General features: G+C 30.2%; 2 protein-coding genes across 2 annotated transcripts; one reads left to right on the top strand and one right to left on the bottom strand.

The window, feature by feature from the left end:
- Positions 1-1,095, top strand: LOC123193314 (transcription repressor OFP15). Its single transcript, XM_044606219.1, has one exon. The coding sequence runs from the start codon at positions 162-164 to the stop codon at positions 1,002-1,004; it is 843 nt and encodes a 280-aa protein (XP_044462154.1). The 5' UTR covers positions 1-161; the 3' UTR covers positions 1,005-1,095.
- A 13,181-nt stretch (positions 1,096-14,276) lies between these two features.
- LOC123192493 (transcription repressor OFP6-like) lies at positions 14,277-15,051 on the bottom strand. The gene has a single exon (XM_044605078.1). The coding sequence runs from the start codon at positions 14,959-14,961 to the stop codon at positions 14,401-14,403; it is 561 nt and encodes a 186-aa protein (XP_044461013.1). The 5' UTR covers positions 14,962-15,051; the 3' UTR covers positions 14,277-14,400.
- Between the last annotated feature and the right edge of the window lie 2,701 nt (positions 15,052-17,752).

A 17,752-nucleotide genomic window follows, 5' to 3' on the forward strand; every position in this document is an offset into this window, starting at 1 on the left:
CTTATAAGAATAAATTGAAGGTCCCCAACAACCAACCCTAGCTAACTCCCTTTATGCTCTTCTTCTTCCCAATTAATGCCTCCATAAATACATATATTTGACCCCCTGAAATTCATTTCAAAACTTTCACATCTTCATTTCCTTTCTTCTTCCAGACCCACATGGGCAAGAAAATGAAGCTTCCTAATTTTCTCTCCAAAAATAATAGCACCACAAGATTAGCAAGATCATCTTCTTGGCCATGGCCTTCTTGTCACCAACCAAGAACTCCTTCTTTTAGAACCAATTATAATAATAATAATAATCATATTGTTATTATTGATAATAACACCATCAATTCAGCCTGTAAGTTAGATTTGCTTGATGATCATCATCTCCAAGCAACTCGTGATTCTTCATGGTTCACCACCACTTCGACGGCCTCAGAGGAAGAATGGAGAGCGGTTGATTCCTCCGTGGAGAGTGTCATCAAAGGCTTGAAATTTGAAACTGAGAGGCTGTTTTTTGAGCCGGGTGAGACGAGTTCAATCCTGGAGGAAGCAAAGACAGGAGGGTTTCCGTTTAAAAAGAGTTTAGTTTTGTCAATGGAGTCTCAAGATCCTTACGTTGACTTCAGAAAATCCATGGAGGAAATGGTGGAAGCTCATGGGTTGAAAGATTGGGAAGATCTTGAAGAGCTTTTGAGCTGCTATTTAAGAGTCAATGGAAACAGCAACCATGGATATATAGTTAGAGCTTTCGTTGACTTACTTGTCGCTCTCGCTCTCTCTGCTTCTTCTTCTTCATCATCGTCTTCAAGTAAAACCAACACAGCTACAACTACTTGTTATTCGTCTTCATTAGCTTCACCTTGTTGCTGTTCTCGTTCTCCTTCTTCTCCATTATCATTTTTCACTTCTTCTTCAGAAGATTCTTCTTCAACTCCTTGTACCGTTTCTTTATTACAAGGCGATGCGGAGGAGGAGGAGATTGAACAAAAAGATAATACATCTTCTTCATCTTAATTAATTGCTTGTATTCATGATTCCCCTCTAATCTTTGTATATATCCAGACGTTTTTTTGTCTTTTAAGAATTAATTATGGATTATTTCTCATTTTCCACTATTTCGAAAGCAATAGCTTATGTGTTTAAATTTTTATATAGATAATATATTATTTGATTAAATAATTTTAAATTAATAATAAAATAATTTTCTATCGAGATATTATCTATATTTTCAATTTCATATTTAACAATAATAAATGACTTATTCTTGGGTCTCGATCAAATAAGGAATTTGTTACATTAATAAATAATTGGCTAAAGAATGATAAAGTTGACAATTTGTTAAATTAAAGGAAACATGCTAACAATAGGCCATGTCAATGAAGTACAAGTGACTATAACATATTTTTGCAAATTTAAGGACAAATTAAACAACCCTAAAAAATGCTAATAATTTATGCAAAATCAGGTCCAAGTGTTAGCAGGGCGATGGAGCAATGCCTACCATTGGATGAGCTTCAGTTGGAGAAATAGTTGATGAGAGATTATAACAACATTAGATCAAGGCCATTGAATTCGAAATGATTTATTCCAGGTGATAGGAACAAGTCCAGCGCAGAGATTTTGGCAGGGAGCTAAACTCCTATCCTGTGCAGCTGGAAACAAAACAATATCGTTGTAGCCCCAAAAATTGAGAAATAGCATTGTTTTGGTGTTGATAAATTAATCTCTCCATGTGACCATTTAAGGCACTTATCTACGGTTATAATAGTCAAATTATATATTTTATTATGCATAAAAAGATATCTAATTTTTTATATTTTATATTGTATGAGATCATGAAATTTGTCTTTAAAGTATAAAATAATAAAAGTTTTTATTAGCATATTATTATTTAAAAAAATATCATAATTATTTTTAAAATTTAAAATTTTTTATTACATCTTTACTATATCATCATTTAAAAAAAATTATATCGATCTGTATTTGTATATATTCGTATCATAAAATATATATTTTATCTTATAATATATATCCTATCATATATTATATGATATTGATAATTATAGTTACAATAATAACTAATTCTATACATTTTCTTTACCCTCCCTAAACTTTGCTCTTCAACCAAACATCCTTCCTTTTTCGCTCAGTATGTTTCATTCACTTTCTCTCCAACCAAACATCATAAATTTTTACCTAAATTATATGAAACCCTAAACCCTATCCCTAGTAACAATAAGGAGGACGAATGGCACTATCATCGAGTTGGCGTGGGGGGAGCTGTGTTAATTAAATGACAAACCTCGGGGGTGCATTGAGAGTGAGTTTAAAGCCTACAAACAAACCAGCCTGCAGAATCAGAAAAAACAGGAAAAGGAAAAGGATAGCCATGGGGCAACACCTTATCAACTCAATATCCACAAGAATTTTGAATGTTTGTCTCCATTAATTTCACAATCAGATGCAAGTAAATGCTGCAAGAAAAAACAAAGAGGGTGGCATGTTCTTAGTGGGTCAATGCATGGGACCTTTGAGTTATTGTAAGAGAGATTTGATTTTTCAATAATTGGTAGTTATGGAATAAAAAATCACCTTGTGTTGAGAAAAAGCAGTCAAGCGTCCGAGAATTTGTGGAGGGAGACAAAAGTAACATTCAAGCTGACTTTTTCTAAGCAAGAATTGCATTTGTGTTGTCGAGACAGTGCAATTCTGTTAGCACAAAGAAATGTGGTACAAATGTAACAGGCAAATTTCAACCTTCCACAATGAAATATGTATGTAACCACTTTTTATGGAATTTTTTATTTATTGAAGGCCCTTGTAATAATTTTGGAATGTACATTAAGTTTTGTTGATGTGATTTCTCGTCACTTACTAATATATGTAATTTAAAGCATTGCATAAAATAGGTTATAATAACAACATTAGAGTCTAGGAAGACTCAAATATGTCTACTATAAGTTTGAAGATTAATGTAAATATAGTGTATGTAAATAGAGTTGAAAAGAACAACATTAAGATTTTATGTGATTTGACTCAATAATCATAATACCTATATCTATGGTATTCTTACAAGTATATAATGTAATACAAGGGCAATAATCTTGTTATTCTCTTTCTGTACTCTACTCTCTATCTTTTTTTCGTTTGCTTTCTTTTTTCACATTTTTTCTTTTTACTTTTTATATATAAGTTTTTTTGAAAGGAAAAAAACATCCCTTTAATTTTACCCCTTGGAAAGTTAACCCATGATTTTAAATTTAAATGGATAAATTTATGCATATGTTGATAGTGTTACATTTATGCAAAAGTTAACGTCTTTATAAATTAGGTGATTATTGTGGTGTAAGATCGTGCTCGAGACTTCTTTTAATAACTACTAAAGGATTTTCTTCACATTTAAAATCACTCAGATCATTATTCAGTGTTTGCTAGTATCTAGGTTTTTGACATCTCAAACTAAAGTATTAAGTAATATCCACTGCATCTAGTTGTGCTTTGAGGGTTAAATCTTGAAGTACCCAATTTTTAGCTCATATCAACTTTAAAACGTCTCCAATTATACAAAGGGTCATTAGATGCCAAATCAATCACTTCTTTGACTGATTGCATCAAAACATTAGCACCAAATTACATTATACTTCCGTTGCCAAGCATTTCCCAGTAAGCAACAATCTATAAAAATCGAATCCAAGTTGATAATATCAGAAACCGTAACAAAACTTTGTGAAAAAATTATCTTGAGAAATCTATGAAAATCGAATTCAATTTCAACGGTAGAAGCCATTATTGTGAGTTGTGTCAGTGGGCGGTTCTTTGGCATGAGGGTGTGGGAGAACAAGGGTGAAACATTAGGCTTTTCTTTGATGGAGGGTTATTTATTTATTTATTTGTATAGATATATAAGTAATTACATACAAGTTAAAACTTTTAGTCAGGTATTAAAGGGCATTTATTCTTTTCACTAAATCTATCATAAATTCTTACAAATTTTGTTAACAGAACTGACATATGGGTGAAAATAGACTTTTAAAATTTAAAGGGAGTTTAGAGACAATTAGTCATTTGATCTGGTTACAGATTTTAAAACCCTTTAAAAAAATATTATATTACATTGCGACCCTGGAGTTCTTATTCTTACCAAACTTACCCTATTTTCAAATCAATAACTTTGTAATGCAATCCTAGTTTTATAGGCTTATTGACTACTAATTGGATATTTTAATGCTTTCACAATAAAATCAACTGAAAAGCCTAATGTGATTCAATCAATAGTTAGATTGATTGATCAACAGTCGAACTAATGAATTATTTCAATAAATATAAATATAATATTTAAAATAATTTTATATAATTAATCAGTGAATATAAAATCCAATGCATTAACATAAAAATGAACTTGGGTGAGATCATACATATATTATACCAATTGATTAGATATTGGGTTCAAATATTAGGATTTTACGAATTAGGATGGTTTTAACAGTTCGATCGTGGTTTACTTTGTTATGAAAAGGCCAAACGACTATTTCTCACCCAAGGTTTAGCGTTTTCTCAAATGTCCCCCCTTTAACTATGGAAACACCAAACATCCACCCATGGCCGGTTAGATTTAACAAAACCCTAACGGTGGTAAGGGTAAAATCGTCATTTTCGTTATAATATTAAAAATAAACTAAAATAGAATATAATTTTGCCCCCCTAAACTTTAAAAACTAATATTTTCTCCCAGCCTAAGTTTTAAAAAATCACAGTTTCACCCTAGGGTTTGGTTTTGAAATCTCCGGTGACCTCTCCGGCTCCGTTGCCGACGGCCTCTCCCTCCTGAAGCAACCTCTTCTTCCGGCGATCTCTTTCCTCCCATTTGGAGGTTCGATTGACGTCGGAGACTCTTTGGGAGATGAAAAACTTCGTCGGGGAAGACGACGGCTTCGTCTTCGTCTGGGAAGACGAAGATTCGTCTTCCTCGACGAAGTTCTTCGTCTCCCAAGGCGTCTCCAGCGTCGATCGGACCTCCAAATGGGAGGAAAGAGATCGCCAAAAGGAGAGGTTGCTTCGGGAGGGAGAGGCCGTCGGCAACGGAGCCGGAGAGGTCACCGGAGATTTCAAAACCAAACCCTAGGGTGAAACTGTGATTTTTTAAAACTTAGGCTGGGAGAAAATATTAGTTTTTAAAGTTTAGGGGGGCAAAAAGAGATAAAATTTTTAGACGTTAGGGTTCTGTTAAATCTAACCGGCCATAGGTGGGTGTTTGGTGTTTCCATAGTTAAAAGGGGGACATTTGAGAAAACGCTAAACCTTGGGTGGGAAATAGTCGTTTGGCCTTATGAAAACCATATCCTGTTTCGGGACAAGTTTGGACTAATCTTACCCCTGATTCTTGGTCGGATTAGTCCATGCAGCCAATCTAGTTTTCAAAGCAGTAGGGTGCTTCTAAATAGTCAGCTCAATCAGGCATAAGCATATATTAATTTGCATTGTATAAATAAAAAATATATAATCAAACTAATTAATTAATTGTCAACGCTCCATGTTCTAGATGCATTAATTTGTCTTGGCTTCAATATCTAAGAAGAGATTCTTGTTGGACTCGGCGAAGCTTCTAAACTTTGTGCCCAAAATTATTTTAATCTTAATCTTACAATAAGATAATCCTAAATTAATGTGGTTGAGTCAGGATTAACCAGTATTATATCTGAACAACTATGTTTAATTATTTTTCGGTGTTCAATTAAGATTATAATTAATTATGATTTATGAATTTGATACAAGGGAAACGGTGAAATTAAAATTAAAATTATATTTTATGTTGAAATATTTCGGATTTTAGATTTAATTAATATGATTAATCCGACAAACAACTATTTAATACATAAACTAGCTTCTCATAATTAGAATCTATATCACATTGTAGCCTTTTTATTTGGCCAAACGACTGCTCCCACCCGAAGTTTATTATATTTCTAAATTGGTATCTATCAACTATTAAAAACTTTAATGCTTATCTATAGTTTATTAAAATTAACAGAATCAATTAAGCTTTTAAAGTAAAATTATCATTTCACTAGTAATATATTAAAAATAATCAATTTCTTCTTTAGATTTAAAAGTCTAATAATTTTTTCTAGAATTAAACTTCGAAATATTATATTTTCTTTCTTAGGGTTTTTTTTGTTTCTCCCTCCCATTTTTCATGCCATCATTGGTCGTTTTTTCTCTTCCTCCCTTTTTTTGACGTCATCTCTAAATGAAGAATGTTGTCTTTATCAAAGATAAAGACGACTTTATCCAATGACAAAGATATTCTTTGTCTAGAGACAACGTCAGGAAAGGGAAGGAAGAGAGAAACCAATTGGTGATGGTGTTGGAAATGGGAGAGAGAAAATAAAGAAACCTTATGAGAAAAAACATAACATTTCAACGTTTAATTGTGAAAAAAAATTATTAATTTTCTAAATTTAAAGAAGAAATAAATAATATTAATTGGTTCGATTAATTTTAATCGTCTATATATGAGTGTTTGAATTTTTAATAGTTAATGATACTAATTTAAAAATAAAATAAACTTTGAATAAAAATAAGTCCTTTGGCCTTTTTATTTCTAAGAAACATAAAGAGTTCAATCAAAGAAAATGTTGAAACAATTCTATAAATAAATAAAATTTGTATTTATTAATACCCTGTAATATTATAAAGCTTATTATTTAAATTTTGCATTATTATTATTATTAAACGCATTATTAAGTGCGTGGATGCACCCCCTCCATGTATGATTTAATTGAAGACACAAACAAACAAACCCACTCTAGAATCTAAAACCCCTTTCTCTGCAGGCTTTTATTGTCAACAAAAAATAGAGAAAACCAATACAACAATTCACATTTCTAAGAAGAAATTAAATACAGATAATAAGTCATTAATGAGATCCTCATTTTCCAAGAATAATCAAAATCGAAATATTGCACGAAGATTGTGACCAAACAGCACTACTGAAGTTTGCGTTGGTCTAGTGATTTTAGATTTGTGTGTTAGGTTTGCATTAAATGTTATGAAGTTTATTTATTTATTTTTAATGGGTAACACTATATTTTTATGTAAAATATAATAACAATTGACCTTAGATAAGTGTGGTGAATGAAGTTGCCATGGTACTTGTCCTTAGCGTACTGTATTAAATTGATTTATTATAAAGGCTAATAATAAATTTAAATAATTAAAAGGCCAAAAGACTTATTCCCAACTTAGGTGTATTGAAAATTCAACCTTTTATCTGTAGATTTTTAAAATAAATAAAATTAATTAATTTTATAGATAAAATCTTTATTTAATAATTAATATATTAAAATAATAAAATATTCTCTATTTATCTCTTAGTTTAAAAAATTAATAATTTTTTTTAAAGTTAATTTTAAAATCTTACTTTTTTTCTTTTAGGATTTCTTTTTTTCCTTTTTTTGTGCAATCTCTAGCCAACTTCTCTCTCCTCCCCTTTTCTTACATAATCTCCGACATATTTTTCTCTTCCTTCCCTTTTTTGGTGTCGTCTTTGAACAAAACAATTGTTTTCATCTTTGTTTTTGATGAGAACAATTCTTTTGTCAAAGATGAAAACAATTGTTTCATCTGAAGATGATATCAAAAAAAGAGGAGATAAAAATCAGTTAGAGATGGTGTCGATAAAAGAAAAGAAAAAAATTTAAAAAAAAAAAATTTTAAAGTTTAATTTAAAAAAATTATTAATGTTTTAAATTAAAAAATAAATAATATTTAATTATTTTAATATATTAATAATTAAATAATAACCTTACTTTTAAAATTAACTAATTTTTGTTAATTTTAAAATTTTAAATTTTCAATGCTTTACGAGCCCCAATTTAGAGATCCAACCAACCATGCGTGGAAATATGACGTCTAGCGTAATTAAAAACATGAAAATAGCGGTTGATCCCAACAACAGAGATTGAATTGATATCGGAGTCTGTGAAATGGTAATGAATGAGACGAGACAGTCACTGTTTAAATTAAATTGCTCCGACAAACAATCAGGCGTTCTACCGTCGCTGTTTGCGTATGTCATTCTCTCATTACTTTGCGTGTTTTTTTAAAATTAATTTAATGTCCCTCAATCAATCCCTACCTAACTCAACCTCAACCGCAAAACCCTTATCTATTTCCCTCTTTCGGCTCCGTTTCTAATTAACATTGAATTGTCTATCTATCTAGGTGAATGATAAATTAGCCATTCAATAGTATATATTATGTCACAGGCAACATATCCCATGTCAAATCTCGTGTTTATAATTAAGTATTTTATGTCTTCACCCAAAATATTTATTTAGTTTGAGGAATTCAATTGAGTCTCAAAACTTATTTGCTAGCAATTTAATGAGATATTAATTAAAATCGGTGAAATTTTTTTCGCATAAACATTTTTAGGTAAATGTACAGTAGTTTTTCTTTTATAAACAATTTTTTTTATAACTCCAAAAATACCCTCTGACTTATTATACGTCTTTTTCAACCATTTTGTGTGTGAGATGTCAAGAGTCGTACAGGTGTGTAAGTGCATGCAAAGTGCATGGGTGCGTGCGAGTGCGTACAGGTACGTGAAGAGTGCGTGCGGGATGCTTGAGTGCGTGAGTATATGCAGGTGTATCCACACCCTCATATATATAAAATTAAATAATATAATATTTAAAATATATAATAAATATATATAATAATATAATATATATTTAAAAATTATTATTATTATTTATATATATTATATTAAATATTAAATATATTATATTATAATCAATTTTTATTTTTAAATATGTTTGTAGTTGATTAAAAATAATCAATTTTTTAGTTATGCAGTTCACGCACCGCGCACTCAGCACGCACTCAAGCATTCATTCCCGCACCTACGCATCCTGTATGACACCTACAGGCCGGAAGGGGATTTTTGAAATTACAAATAAATTTATTTATAAAAGTAAAATGACTGTACGTTTGTCTAAAACGGTTTAAACGGAAAATTTTTTACCTATTTTAATAAATATTCTCAATTTAATGTGAAATGTCACGTCAAATACTTGTAAAGTTATCTATGAAATTTATCTTTTATCCATGTTAATCTATTTTTAGAATCATAACTCACGTCAGTTTAAATCTTTCAATTACAAACTAAGCCTAGAATAGAAAATAAATATGAAGCATGAACCTTGTTCATTTAGATTTATTCAAGATACTAATTACACTAACCATTTTTTGAAGGGTTTGTACGAAAATAATCAACAACTTTAACCTTATACTTGTTCATGTTCCTGTTCACCTGCTCATTTCTGGTGCCACGGCAATCTCCTTCTCTGGAAACCTAGAGGTGTACCTCTCAGCCTATTTTTGCTCTTGCTCTGACGGTTATGAAACCTTGTTAAGGAAGATCTGTATTGATACAAATAGATTAGATAGTAAGAATTTGGTGCTCTCATTGTATTTTTGTGCAATTTCTTAGATATCTTTTTGTATAGTTATTTTCTTCCATATTTGGCTTTCTCTTTTGATTGTAAAGATGAGAATTATAATTTTTATAATTTATCTTCTTTTGAATCTTATCTTTATAAGCATTTAGATAGGTCTTTAAAAAGAGAGTAGGTATTTTGTTTTGTTGTTCTTGTTGTGTTTTTTGGTGAAAACCTTTTGGGTTTTTGCTTGTTCGATTGTTTTTATTTTCTTAGGATAAGGCGAGTTTACGTTGTTTTGAATAATTTCTATCTAGCCTATTTTTTTTCTTTTATTATACATATTTATTCAAAAAAAAAAAAAACCTTAACCCTATACTAGAATAATTATCTAATTTAATTAAATACAAATTTGTCATGGTCTCTAACATTTCAACAACCCTAAACCATATAAATCTCTAACTCTCATTACTTAGCATTATTCACACTTACATCGCGAAATCAAGTAGAAAAGATTAGTACATCCAATTATTAAGATTAACTTTAACTTCAAATTCATTCATTCTAAGCTAAAGGAAGTGCATTGTTAATGTCCACATTACTTTGATATTAAAGAGTATTTAGATGGTGTGATATGTGTTATTTATTATATATTGATAAATGGATTTACAGATTTAGAAATGTATAAATTGAGAAAGTGGTATGAAAACACAAGAGACCCAATTGTTGGTGTGAAACTCTCTAGTTTGTATGATTTTTTAGATCAATTGAGAAAAATACGCAAACAAGGGATTCACGTAAAAAAAAAAAAAGCAAACAAGGGAGTTTCGTGATTTTTTTTCGTGAACCTAGGGTTGAATTTGAACAGAATTGCAACCATATCATTTGCATGCATTTTGCCCAATTTGCGTAAAATAATAATAATAATAATAAAGCCAAAGCAATGTATATGTAATCTATACAACCAAGACACCTCTATTCTCTTCATGCCTAATAACATTCAGAATATTGATCACCAATACACTAACAAAGTCCATCAAAGTAACTCAACCAATAAACCCTAAACCTTAAATTAAACTTTTACTTTAAAAAATTCCATTTACACTTGTGTTTATGAAAATATGAATACAATGTAGCATGAAAACATTGCCAACCAACTTTATTTCCCATTTTACAGTCTCAAAATCAAAAGAAACATAAAAATTGGGGAAGAACAACAATGGAAGTTATTTACTGAAGAAGAATGACGAAAAAAAACTTTGAATACACAATGAATCTTCAAAGTGAAAGGTTGACTTACAGGGAATAGTTAGAATTTGGCCAAAATCCAAATTAGAGAAGTTGAAAATGATTCTTGAAAATGTAATTAAAGAATGAGGAAAAATTCAATTTATTTATGGAGATAATTTAGTCAAAGTTGAGTTATATGGTTATGACCTTGAACAATACTATATGTATTTACTTTGAGTATATAAATAAGTATACACTTATATATATTATTATGTGAGTGAATGTTATTTTATTTTTTATTTAAAATCACCTAATAATATAATGATATATATTAAATATATACACATTTATAAATACAAAATTGATACGTATAGTTTTATTATATGAACTTATATAGGTATAAAAGCCAGTGTATTTATGTTTGTATAAATCCTTTAAAAATTAGCTATGTCAATTCATATTTTTTTTCAGAGGTTAGTTTAATTATTATTAAAATTCGATTGATTTATTAGATCGATATCTAAATATTTTCTGTTACAAAAATATAAATTATTAACTATAATTTAGCACGATTATAGTGTTATAAAACCCATATCCTTGCATGAATTAAAATAGAACTCACTTCATGGGCCTGAGGGCCTCATCGTTTCAACACCAGAACCATTCCCTGAGAGATCCATACCTTCTTTTTTTCAAGTAATTTTCACAAAGTTTTGTAAGCGTGATAAAACATAGGTTTTTTACTTGAAAATTTTAATAATTTACTAATTTTACTAATCTCTGTTTTCAAAGATTCATATCTTGATGTTCGATAAAAGTTTAATTATAAATAATAAAACTATGTTTATACATTTTTAGATAAATAATCAGATATATGGATGGTATATAATCATATAAGTAAATCATTTTAAATTAAGAATAAATTAATATTTAATTATATAATAATACATTATCTGTATACTTAATTATGTATCAAAAAGTATGTACACATAATATTATTCAATCACAAATATCATATTCTTCTTCATTTTCTAATACAATAAAATTATATGTACACAATTTTTATTACATAATATATAATTATATATTATTTATATACTCAATTATGTACTAAAAAATATATATACATATTTCATTGCTCTTCTCTGATGTCATTCGCGAATCACATATCCCAAAGAAAATTTCTACCAAATAAGTATGCATAATCCAAAAAATATTATATATAAATATCATATATAATGCCATTTGAAAGTCACTTTTGTGAACATAACTTAAAGTTGGGGCAACACCAATTATAAAATAGTGTTGAAAGAGTTAGCAATTATGATTGGATAGTCAGGCTCGTGCTTTGCCTCCTTGTTAAGCAACAGTGAATTGGATTAGACGCTACTTTTGCCTAATGTTGATCTAAATAAAATAACACCCACTGTTTTGCTTTTGTCTGTGCGATTGAGCCCCCAGTGTCCCTATTCTGTCGCTTGAAACGTAGTCCGGTCAGACCTAACTGTACGAGTAAAGTTATACAAACAAAGTTGGAATCTTAACTTTATATACCCGTATAACATTGGAAAATTGAATTAAATACCCAAAATATACCCACACAAAACAAAAATATTCATCTTCATCAACACAAAGTAAAAGTACTCAAGTTATGCAAATTAACCGAAATGCCCTTATATTTTGGTGGTAAATTTGTTCTCTCATAAGTCTTCCAAGAGACGCACGAGATCAACAATTCTCTGATGATTTTTCCAGTTTGCTAGCAACGAAAATGATAAAAGAGATTAGCACATCGTCTCTTATCGTATTTTAATTATTTTGGTATTGAGATTTTACTAATTAGATGAAAATTTTAAATATTTTTAGTTAAGTCTTTGGTTTTGAATATTTAATTTTATGGGTCGATTATTGCTTGTTTTGAATGAAAAGATTTTGAACCTTTTGAAAAATTTTCCACTTCGGGGGAAAATGATTGGACATTTTCGCTTTAATTCTTGAAATTGGGCGTTTTAGCTTTAAACACATATTATATGGGCATTTAAATTAATTTCCCTAAAACATTTGCCTTGCCAAGTTAATTCATTTATTCCATCATTTTATAATTAAGGAAATGTTGCCAAATCATGTATATAAAATATATCTTTTTATGTGTAATATTATTGTTTTGAAAATTATTTCTATATATACTATTCAGAAATTTAACATTCTTAAACAATTGATGTAAAATTTTGACATCTCATTTATTCTTATCTTATTCATTTCGACGTCTATCTTTATGAACCAAGGTTTCAGATTTTAGATTTCTTAAAACTATTAGATGTTGAAATTTATTAGGAATGATTTAAAGATAGGGCAAATTGACGGCATCCCTGACGTTCGAGATTCAACAAAGAAAGAAATGGGGTTGCATGTCTTCATTGTGAGAAGGTAAGTTGTGCTTACTTACGCCCGAAAGTTTAAGTTTCACATGTTATTGACACTTATCTTAGGTCGTAGGCCAAAGAAAAGTTTCTCCAAATCAAATTGTTTAATTCAGTGGGCAAAAATGAATAAGATTAGTGTTTAAGAGTCCTCATATTTTGGGGCTCTCTTTCACCGAATTAAAAGCACTTTCAACTCTCAATTAACATATATATATGGTTAAAAGACTTATTTCCACTGAAGGTTTGGGTTATTTCCAAATTCCTACGTAGGGTTTCAAAAGTCTAAATATATATTATTTTTTTATTAGAAATAAAAACAAAAACGTTATTTAATTAAAAATATTTAAAAATTAATATTTTATCATATTTTTTCTTTTAATTTAAAAACTAATCATTTTTTTAATTTAAAATTTAATAAGCTACATTTTTCTCTTCTTTCAGTTATCATCTCCACTTCGATTGATAGTTGATCTTTCTATCATCTCCTTCTTCAATCAATCTTCTCTTTTTGGTGGTCTTTCTCATAGAATGAAAATTGAATTATTTTTATCCACCAAAAAGTGCCACCGAAGAGTGAATTTCGGCGGGGGAAACTGAAATAAATCCAATCTACTAGTAAAACGGAGAAAAAAATAGTTCATTTGTCGTTTTTGTCAACTCGTTCTGTTATTAACTCGTCTTTTAAGGAAAATAAATCACTCCATTGGGCCTTTCTTTTTTTTTTTTTTTTTGTCTTATCATCTTTTAAAAGCTAAATGAAATGAACAAAGGCAGAGAGGCCAAAGTCTCCTAACGTGGAGTTGCAGTGGCAGCTATGAATGAACATAATAACAAAAGATTGCAGAAGAGACACTGTTGGAAAATGTAGAACGTCTGCAAAATCACTGTTATTATATTTCCATATCTCTTATATTAAAAACCCCTGTTGCCGTCTTGGCCAAATCTTGTTCACTTCCATCCAAACTGATACCCTCGGCTTTTCAATTACATTTTTGTGTTAAAACTTAATTGTTTCATGAACTCTTAACATCACTTAACTGAAAAAGAGAAGAATCCTGTGGTCCAAATTCATTTTAATACAAATCCCAATACCTCTCTTTCCCCACCACCAGCTTCAAGAATTTGCCTCCTGGCACCTACCATTTCTTCACCAACTTACAGAAATAATATCCACAATATAATAGAGAAAATTATAAAAAGCTGAAAATTCTTTGAGTTTTTCCCGTTACATTTCCATCAAAAATTTTTACAAGCATTGACATATGAAGAGGCCCCCCACATTGGAAGCTCTGTAACAAAAATGGCAATTTTCTATTAGTCACGTGACCTACATCCAAACTGCAGCTTCGATGAAGCATTGTTATTAATATTATTTTTCTTCAGTGAGAAAACTCCACTCCAGATCTCAGTAAACGCCCTAACGATTACCTCATGATGATACGGAGAATTCAGCTGCAAGAAACAACTCAACAGCTCTTTAAGATCGTCCTTGGAATATATCTCCTTCTCTAGAATCATTTGCAACATCGAGTGCCGGAAATCCAAATACGGATCATCGGATTCTTTCTCTACCGCCAGGCTTTGGCCTCCGACTCGACCGAATCCTCGTACAGTTCTGGAACCGATCTTGTTGTTCGTCCGGGTGTCGGTTTCCCAGGTTTTGGGGGATGATATGGTGGCACTGGAAGTGTCGTTTACGGTTGCGTTTGTTTTGCAGGAAGAGGTGGTTGAAGAGGAGAAATAGAGGGAATGGGGTTTGGGTTTGGGTTTGTGTTTAGGGTGGATAAGAAGGGAGAGTTTTGGTTTCTTGCAGCTGCTGCACCCAAGGCTGACTGAGACACTGTTGAGGCGCAATTTTCTTCCCGAAGTGGACATTGCAGTTGCATAGGAGATGCGTGAGAGAGAGATGCGATGAGAGAAAGGTAAATTAGACTGATGCAGAGAGGAGAGTAGAGGAGAGCAGAGGAGAGGATCTATATAAATCCTGCATGTGATTTAAGGAGGGCCCCTGAGTATGATACTTTTGCCTCTCTGTCATACTTGGCTGTCAGGGCTTTATTTTTTCTATCCTATCATATAATCAAAGCATAAAAAGACCTTTAATTTAAACTTTAAAGCAGTTTCAATCATAGTTATTAAGATTTATGCAATTTTAATTGTATATGACTCTTCTTTGAGTAATTCAAATTCAAAAAAGAATAGTGTTATGTTCGTAATTTTTGTGTATTATGTGATTAAATATTTGAAAATTAAAAGTAAAATAACACTCAATCACAAGATAATACATTATTATTTGTATATAAAATTATGCATATAGTATTATTGTTTAAAAAATTATAAATGGATTGGATTTATTTTGACAACACAGATCTTATAAAATAAATTGAGGGTTGATTTTACCTTTATTGATTATTATGTAATATTTTCTTTTTGGTAATATCGTCAAAATGTTTCTTTGGAATTGAATCGGCCATAATAAATTGCTAAAATCTCAAGTTTTATAATCACTTAAATTATTATATCAAATAAATCAAAAGTTAGATTGGTAATATTTCAATCCATTGTCTCACGTTCCCGGGTCTTTCTTTTATTATCCATACTATTGTTTAAATTTAATTTATACATTTGCAAAAATTAATATCAAAGGGTACTTTTATAAGTTTATAAAATATATAAATATTATAAAATTAATATCACATATGCTTTTAAGTATAAATAAATTACTCTTCTCTCACTAATTTTAAAATTTATCATCTAAGTCCCTATCATTAATTGAAACCCTAACCCTAACTCCAACAAATCTCTAATCCATAATCACACCGACTATAGCAAAAATTAGATTATAATTGCATTAGAATGATGAGATCTCAGCGATACACTAAAATAGTGTAATATTATTGAAAACACATAATATAATTACAATTATATTGAAATCGCATCATAATGATGCAATTCTATTGAAATCGCATAATATTAGTGTGATTTTGGTAGATTTGCACCATTTTAGTGTAAATTTGGTTGAATCACATTATTTTAACATTATTTTGATATAAATCACATTACTCTGATACGATTTTTGTTATTGTTGATGATATTACATCATTAATGACCATTTTTAGTTTTAAAATTTATTTTTTAAAAAAATAAGGGTGAAAATGTGTAATAAAGTTTGGGTGTAAAATGTCAATTATTTTTAATAAATATTAAAAATTATAAAAGTTATTTTTATCTTTTCAATATCTTTGTACTGAAAATTAACTAATATCATTAACAATACTTGACAGAGGGCGAGAACTTATCATTTTAAGATAGTTAAAGAAAATTTGGGTGGGAAATATGTTTACCCACAGTAAAAATACAACAATATAAGAGAACAGGCTAGGAAAAGGGGTGTCTCGTAAAAGAGCAGCAATTGTTGAGTACTTTAGAATGGAGTCAAATCAAGTTCCAAAGGAATTTGCTCAAAAGACGCACTCAAACAACTATAAATAATCAACAAATCCACCCATTGTTTATATTATATATACAAATTAAAACGTAATTAAACGCAAAACGCCCATGATGATGTTGCTGGCAGTCCATATTCTTCCTTTTAGTAGGTCTAAAATGTTTTCTGTCTGCAAATAAAATATTCCCACTTTACTAATCCAATAATGCAGTACACAGATAATAACAAATATAAGTATGTACCTATTTATGTATTAAAAAAAGTATACATAATTTTGTTAATCAATAAAACTATTTGTACATATTTTTTGTACACAGATGATATATCGTAATATGATTAAATAATTTTAAATTAAAAATAAAGTAATACTCAATTATACTATAATGCATCATCTATATATATATATATATATATATATATATTCATATTCCTAGCCTAGCACACATAAGTACATAACATGACGAGTTCATTGAAATTATCTTACCATAAAGTACGATTAGTTTTCCTTGAATAGAAGTCAATTAAATGGAGAGGGAGAAAAAAAAACCCACTTGGAATATATAAATCCAAAGAGGATTTCGTAGTCTTGACAAGTTGCAAGATGATGTACCATGATATATAAATATGAATGAATGTGCATGACCATTAATTTGTCATCAATGTTGGTTTGATATTAATCAAAGCTCATGACCATACTAAATTTGGACTATTTCGCCCAAAAATCAAGGCTCACGGGGCACTACTACTACAACGATCTGCTAAAACCATGTCTCCTTGTGATCCCGCTGTCAATTTTGGCTGTTTCTACGTCAATGTTCAATCCAATCACTCAATTATTCTCACTTGATGGACGATTTAACCCCGGAAAGAACAAAGATTGAAAACACTCCAAGGCACTTGAAAAGTTAAAATAGTTAACCGATAACTCTGAACTATGTGATCTGCAAATGTAGGGAGGAGTAGGTCTAACGTTAACTTGAAACTTTTTTCCTTATCAAGGTAGCTACATGGCCAGCAACCCACGACAAACCAGCCTGGGTGCAACAGAAAGCACTTGTGTGGCCCTCCCTTTCAATTGATAAACCAGTATCTGGGACCCACTTTGAAATCCATGAATAAGGTTGGATTCGAACCGATCTCGAGCTCAGCTCGGTTCACATAGAGTTAGCTCGAGTTCGAAATCGAGCTTGATCGAGCTCGGCTAAGACCGGCTCGTTT

The sequence above is a fragment of the Mangifera indica genome, chromosome 1 (assembly GCF_011075055.1).
Source record: "Mangifera indica cultivar Alphonso chromosome 1, CATAS_Mindica_2.1, whole genome shotgun sequence".
Taxonomy (NCBI): Eukaryota; Viridiplantae; Streptophyta; class Magnoliopsida; order Sapindales; family Anacardiaceae; genus Mangifera; species Mangifera indica.

Bases quoted from the DNA above. Each gene is read 5' to 3' on its own strand.
- LOC123193314 (XM_044606219.1), top strand. From the start codon at position 162: ATGGGCAAGAAAATGAAGCTTCCTAATTTTCTCTCCAAAAATAATAGC.
- LOC123192493 (XM_044605078.1), bottom strand. From the start codon at position 14,961: ATGTCCACTTCGGGAAGAAAATTGCGCCTCAACAGTGTCTCAGTCAGC.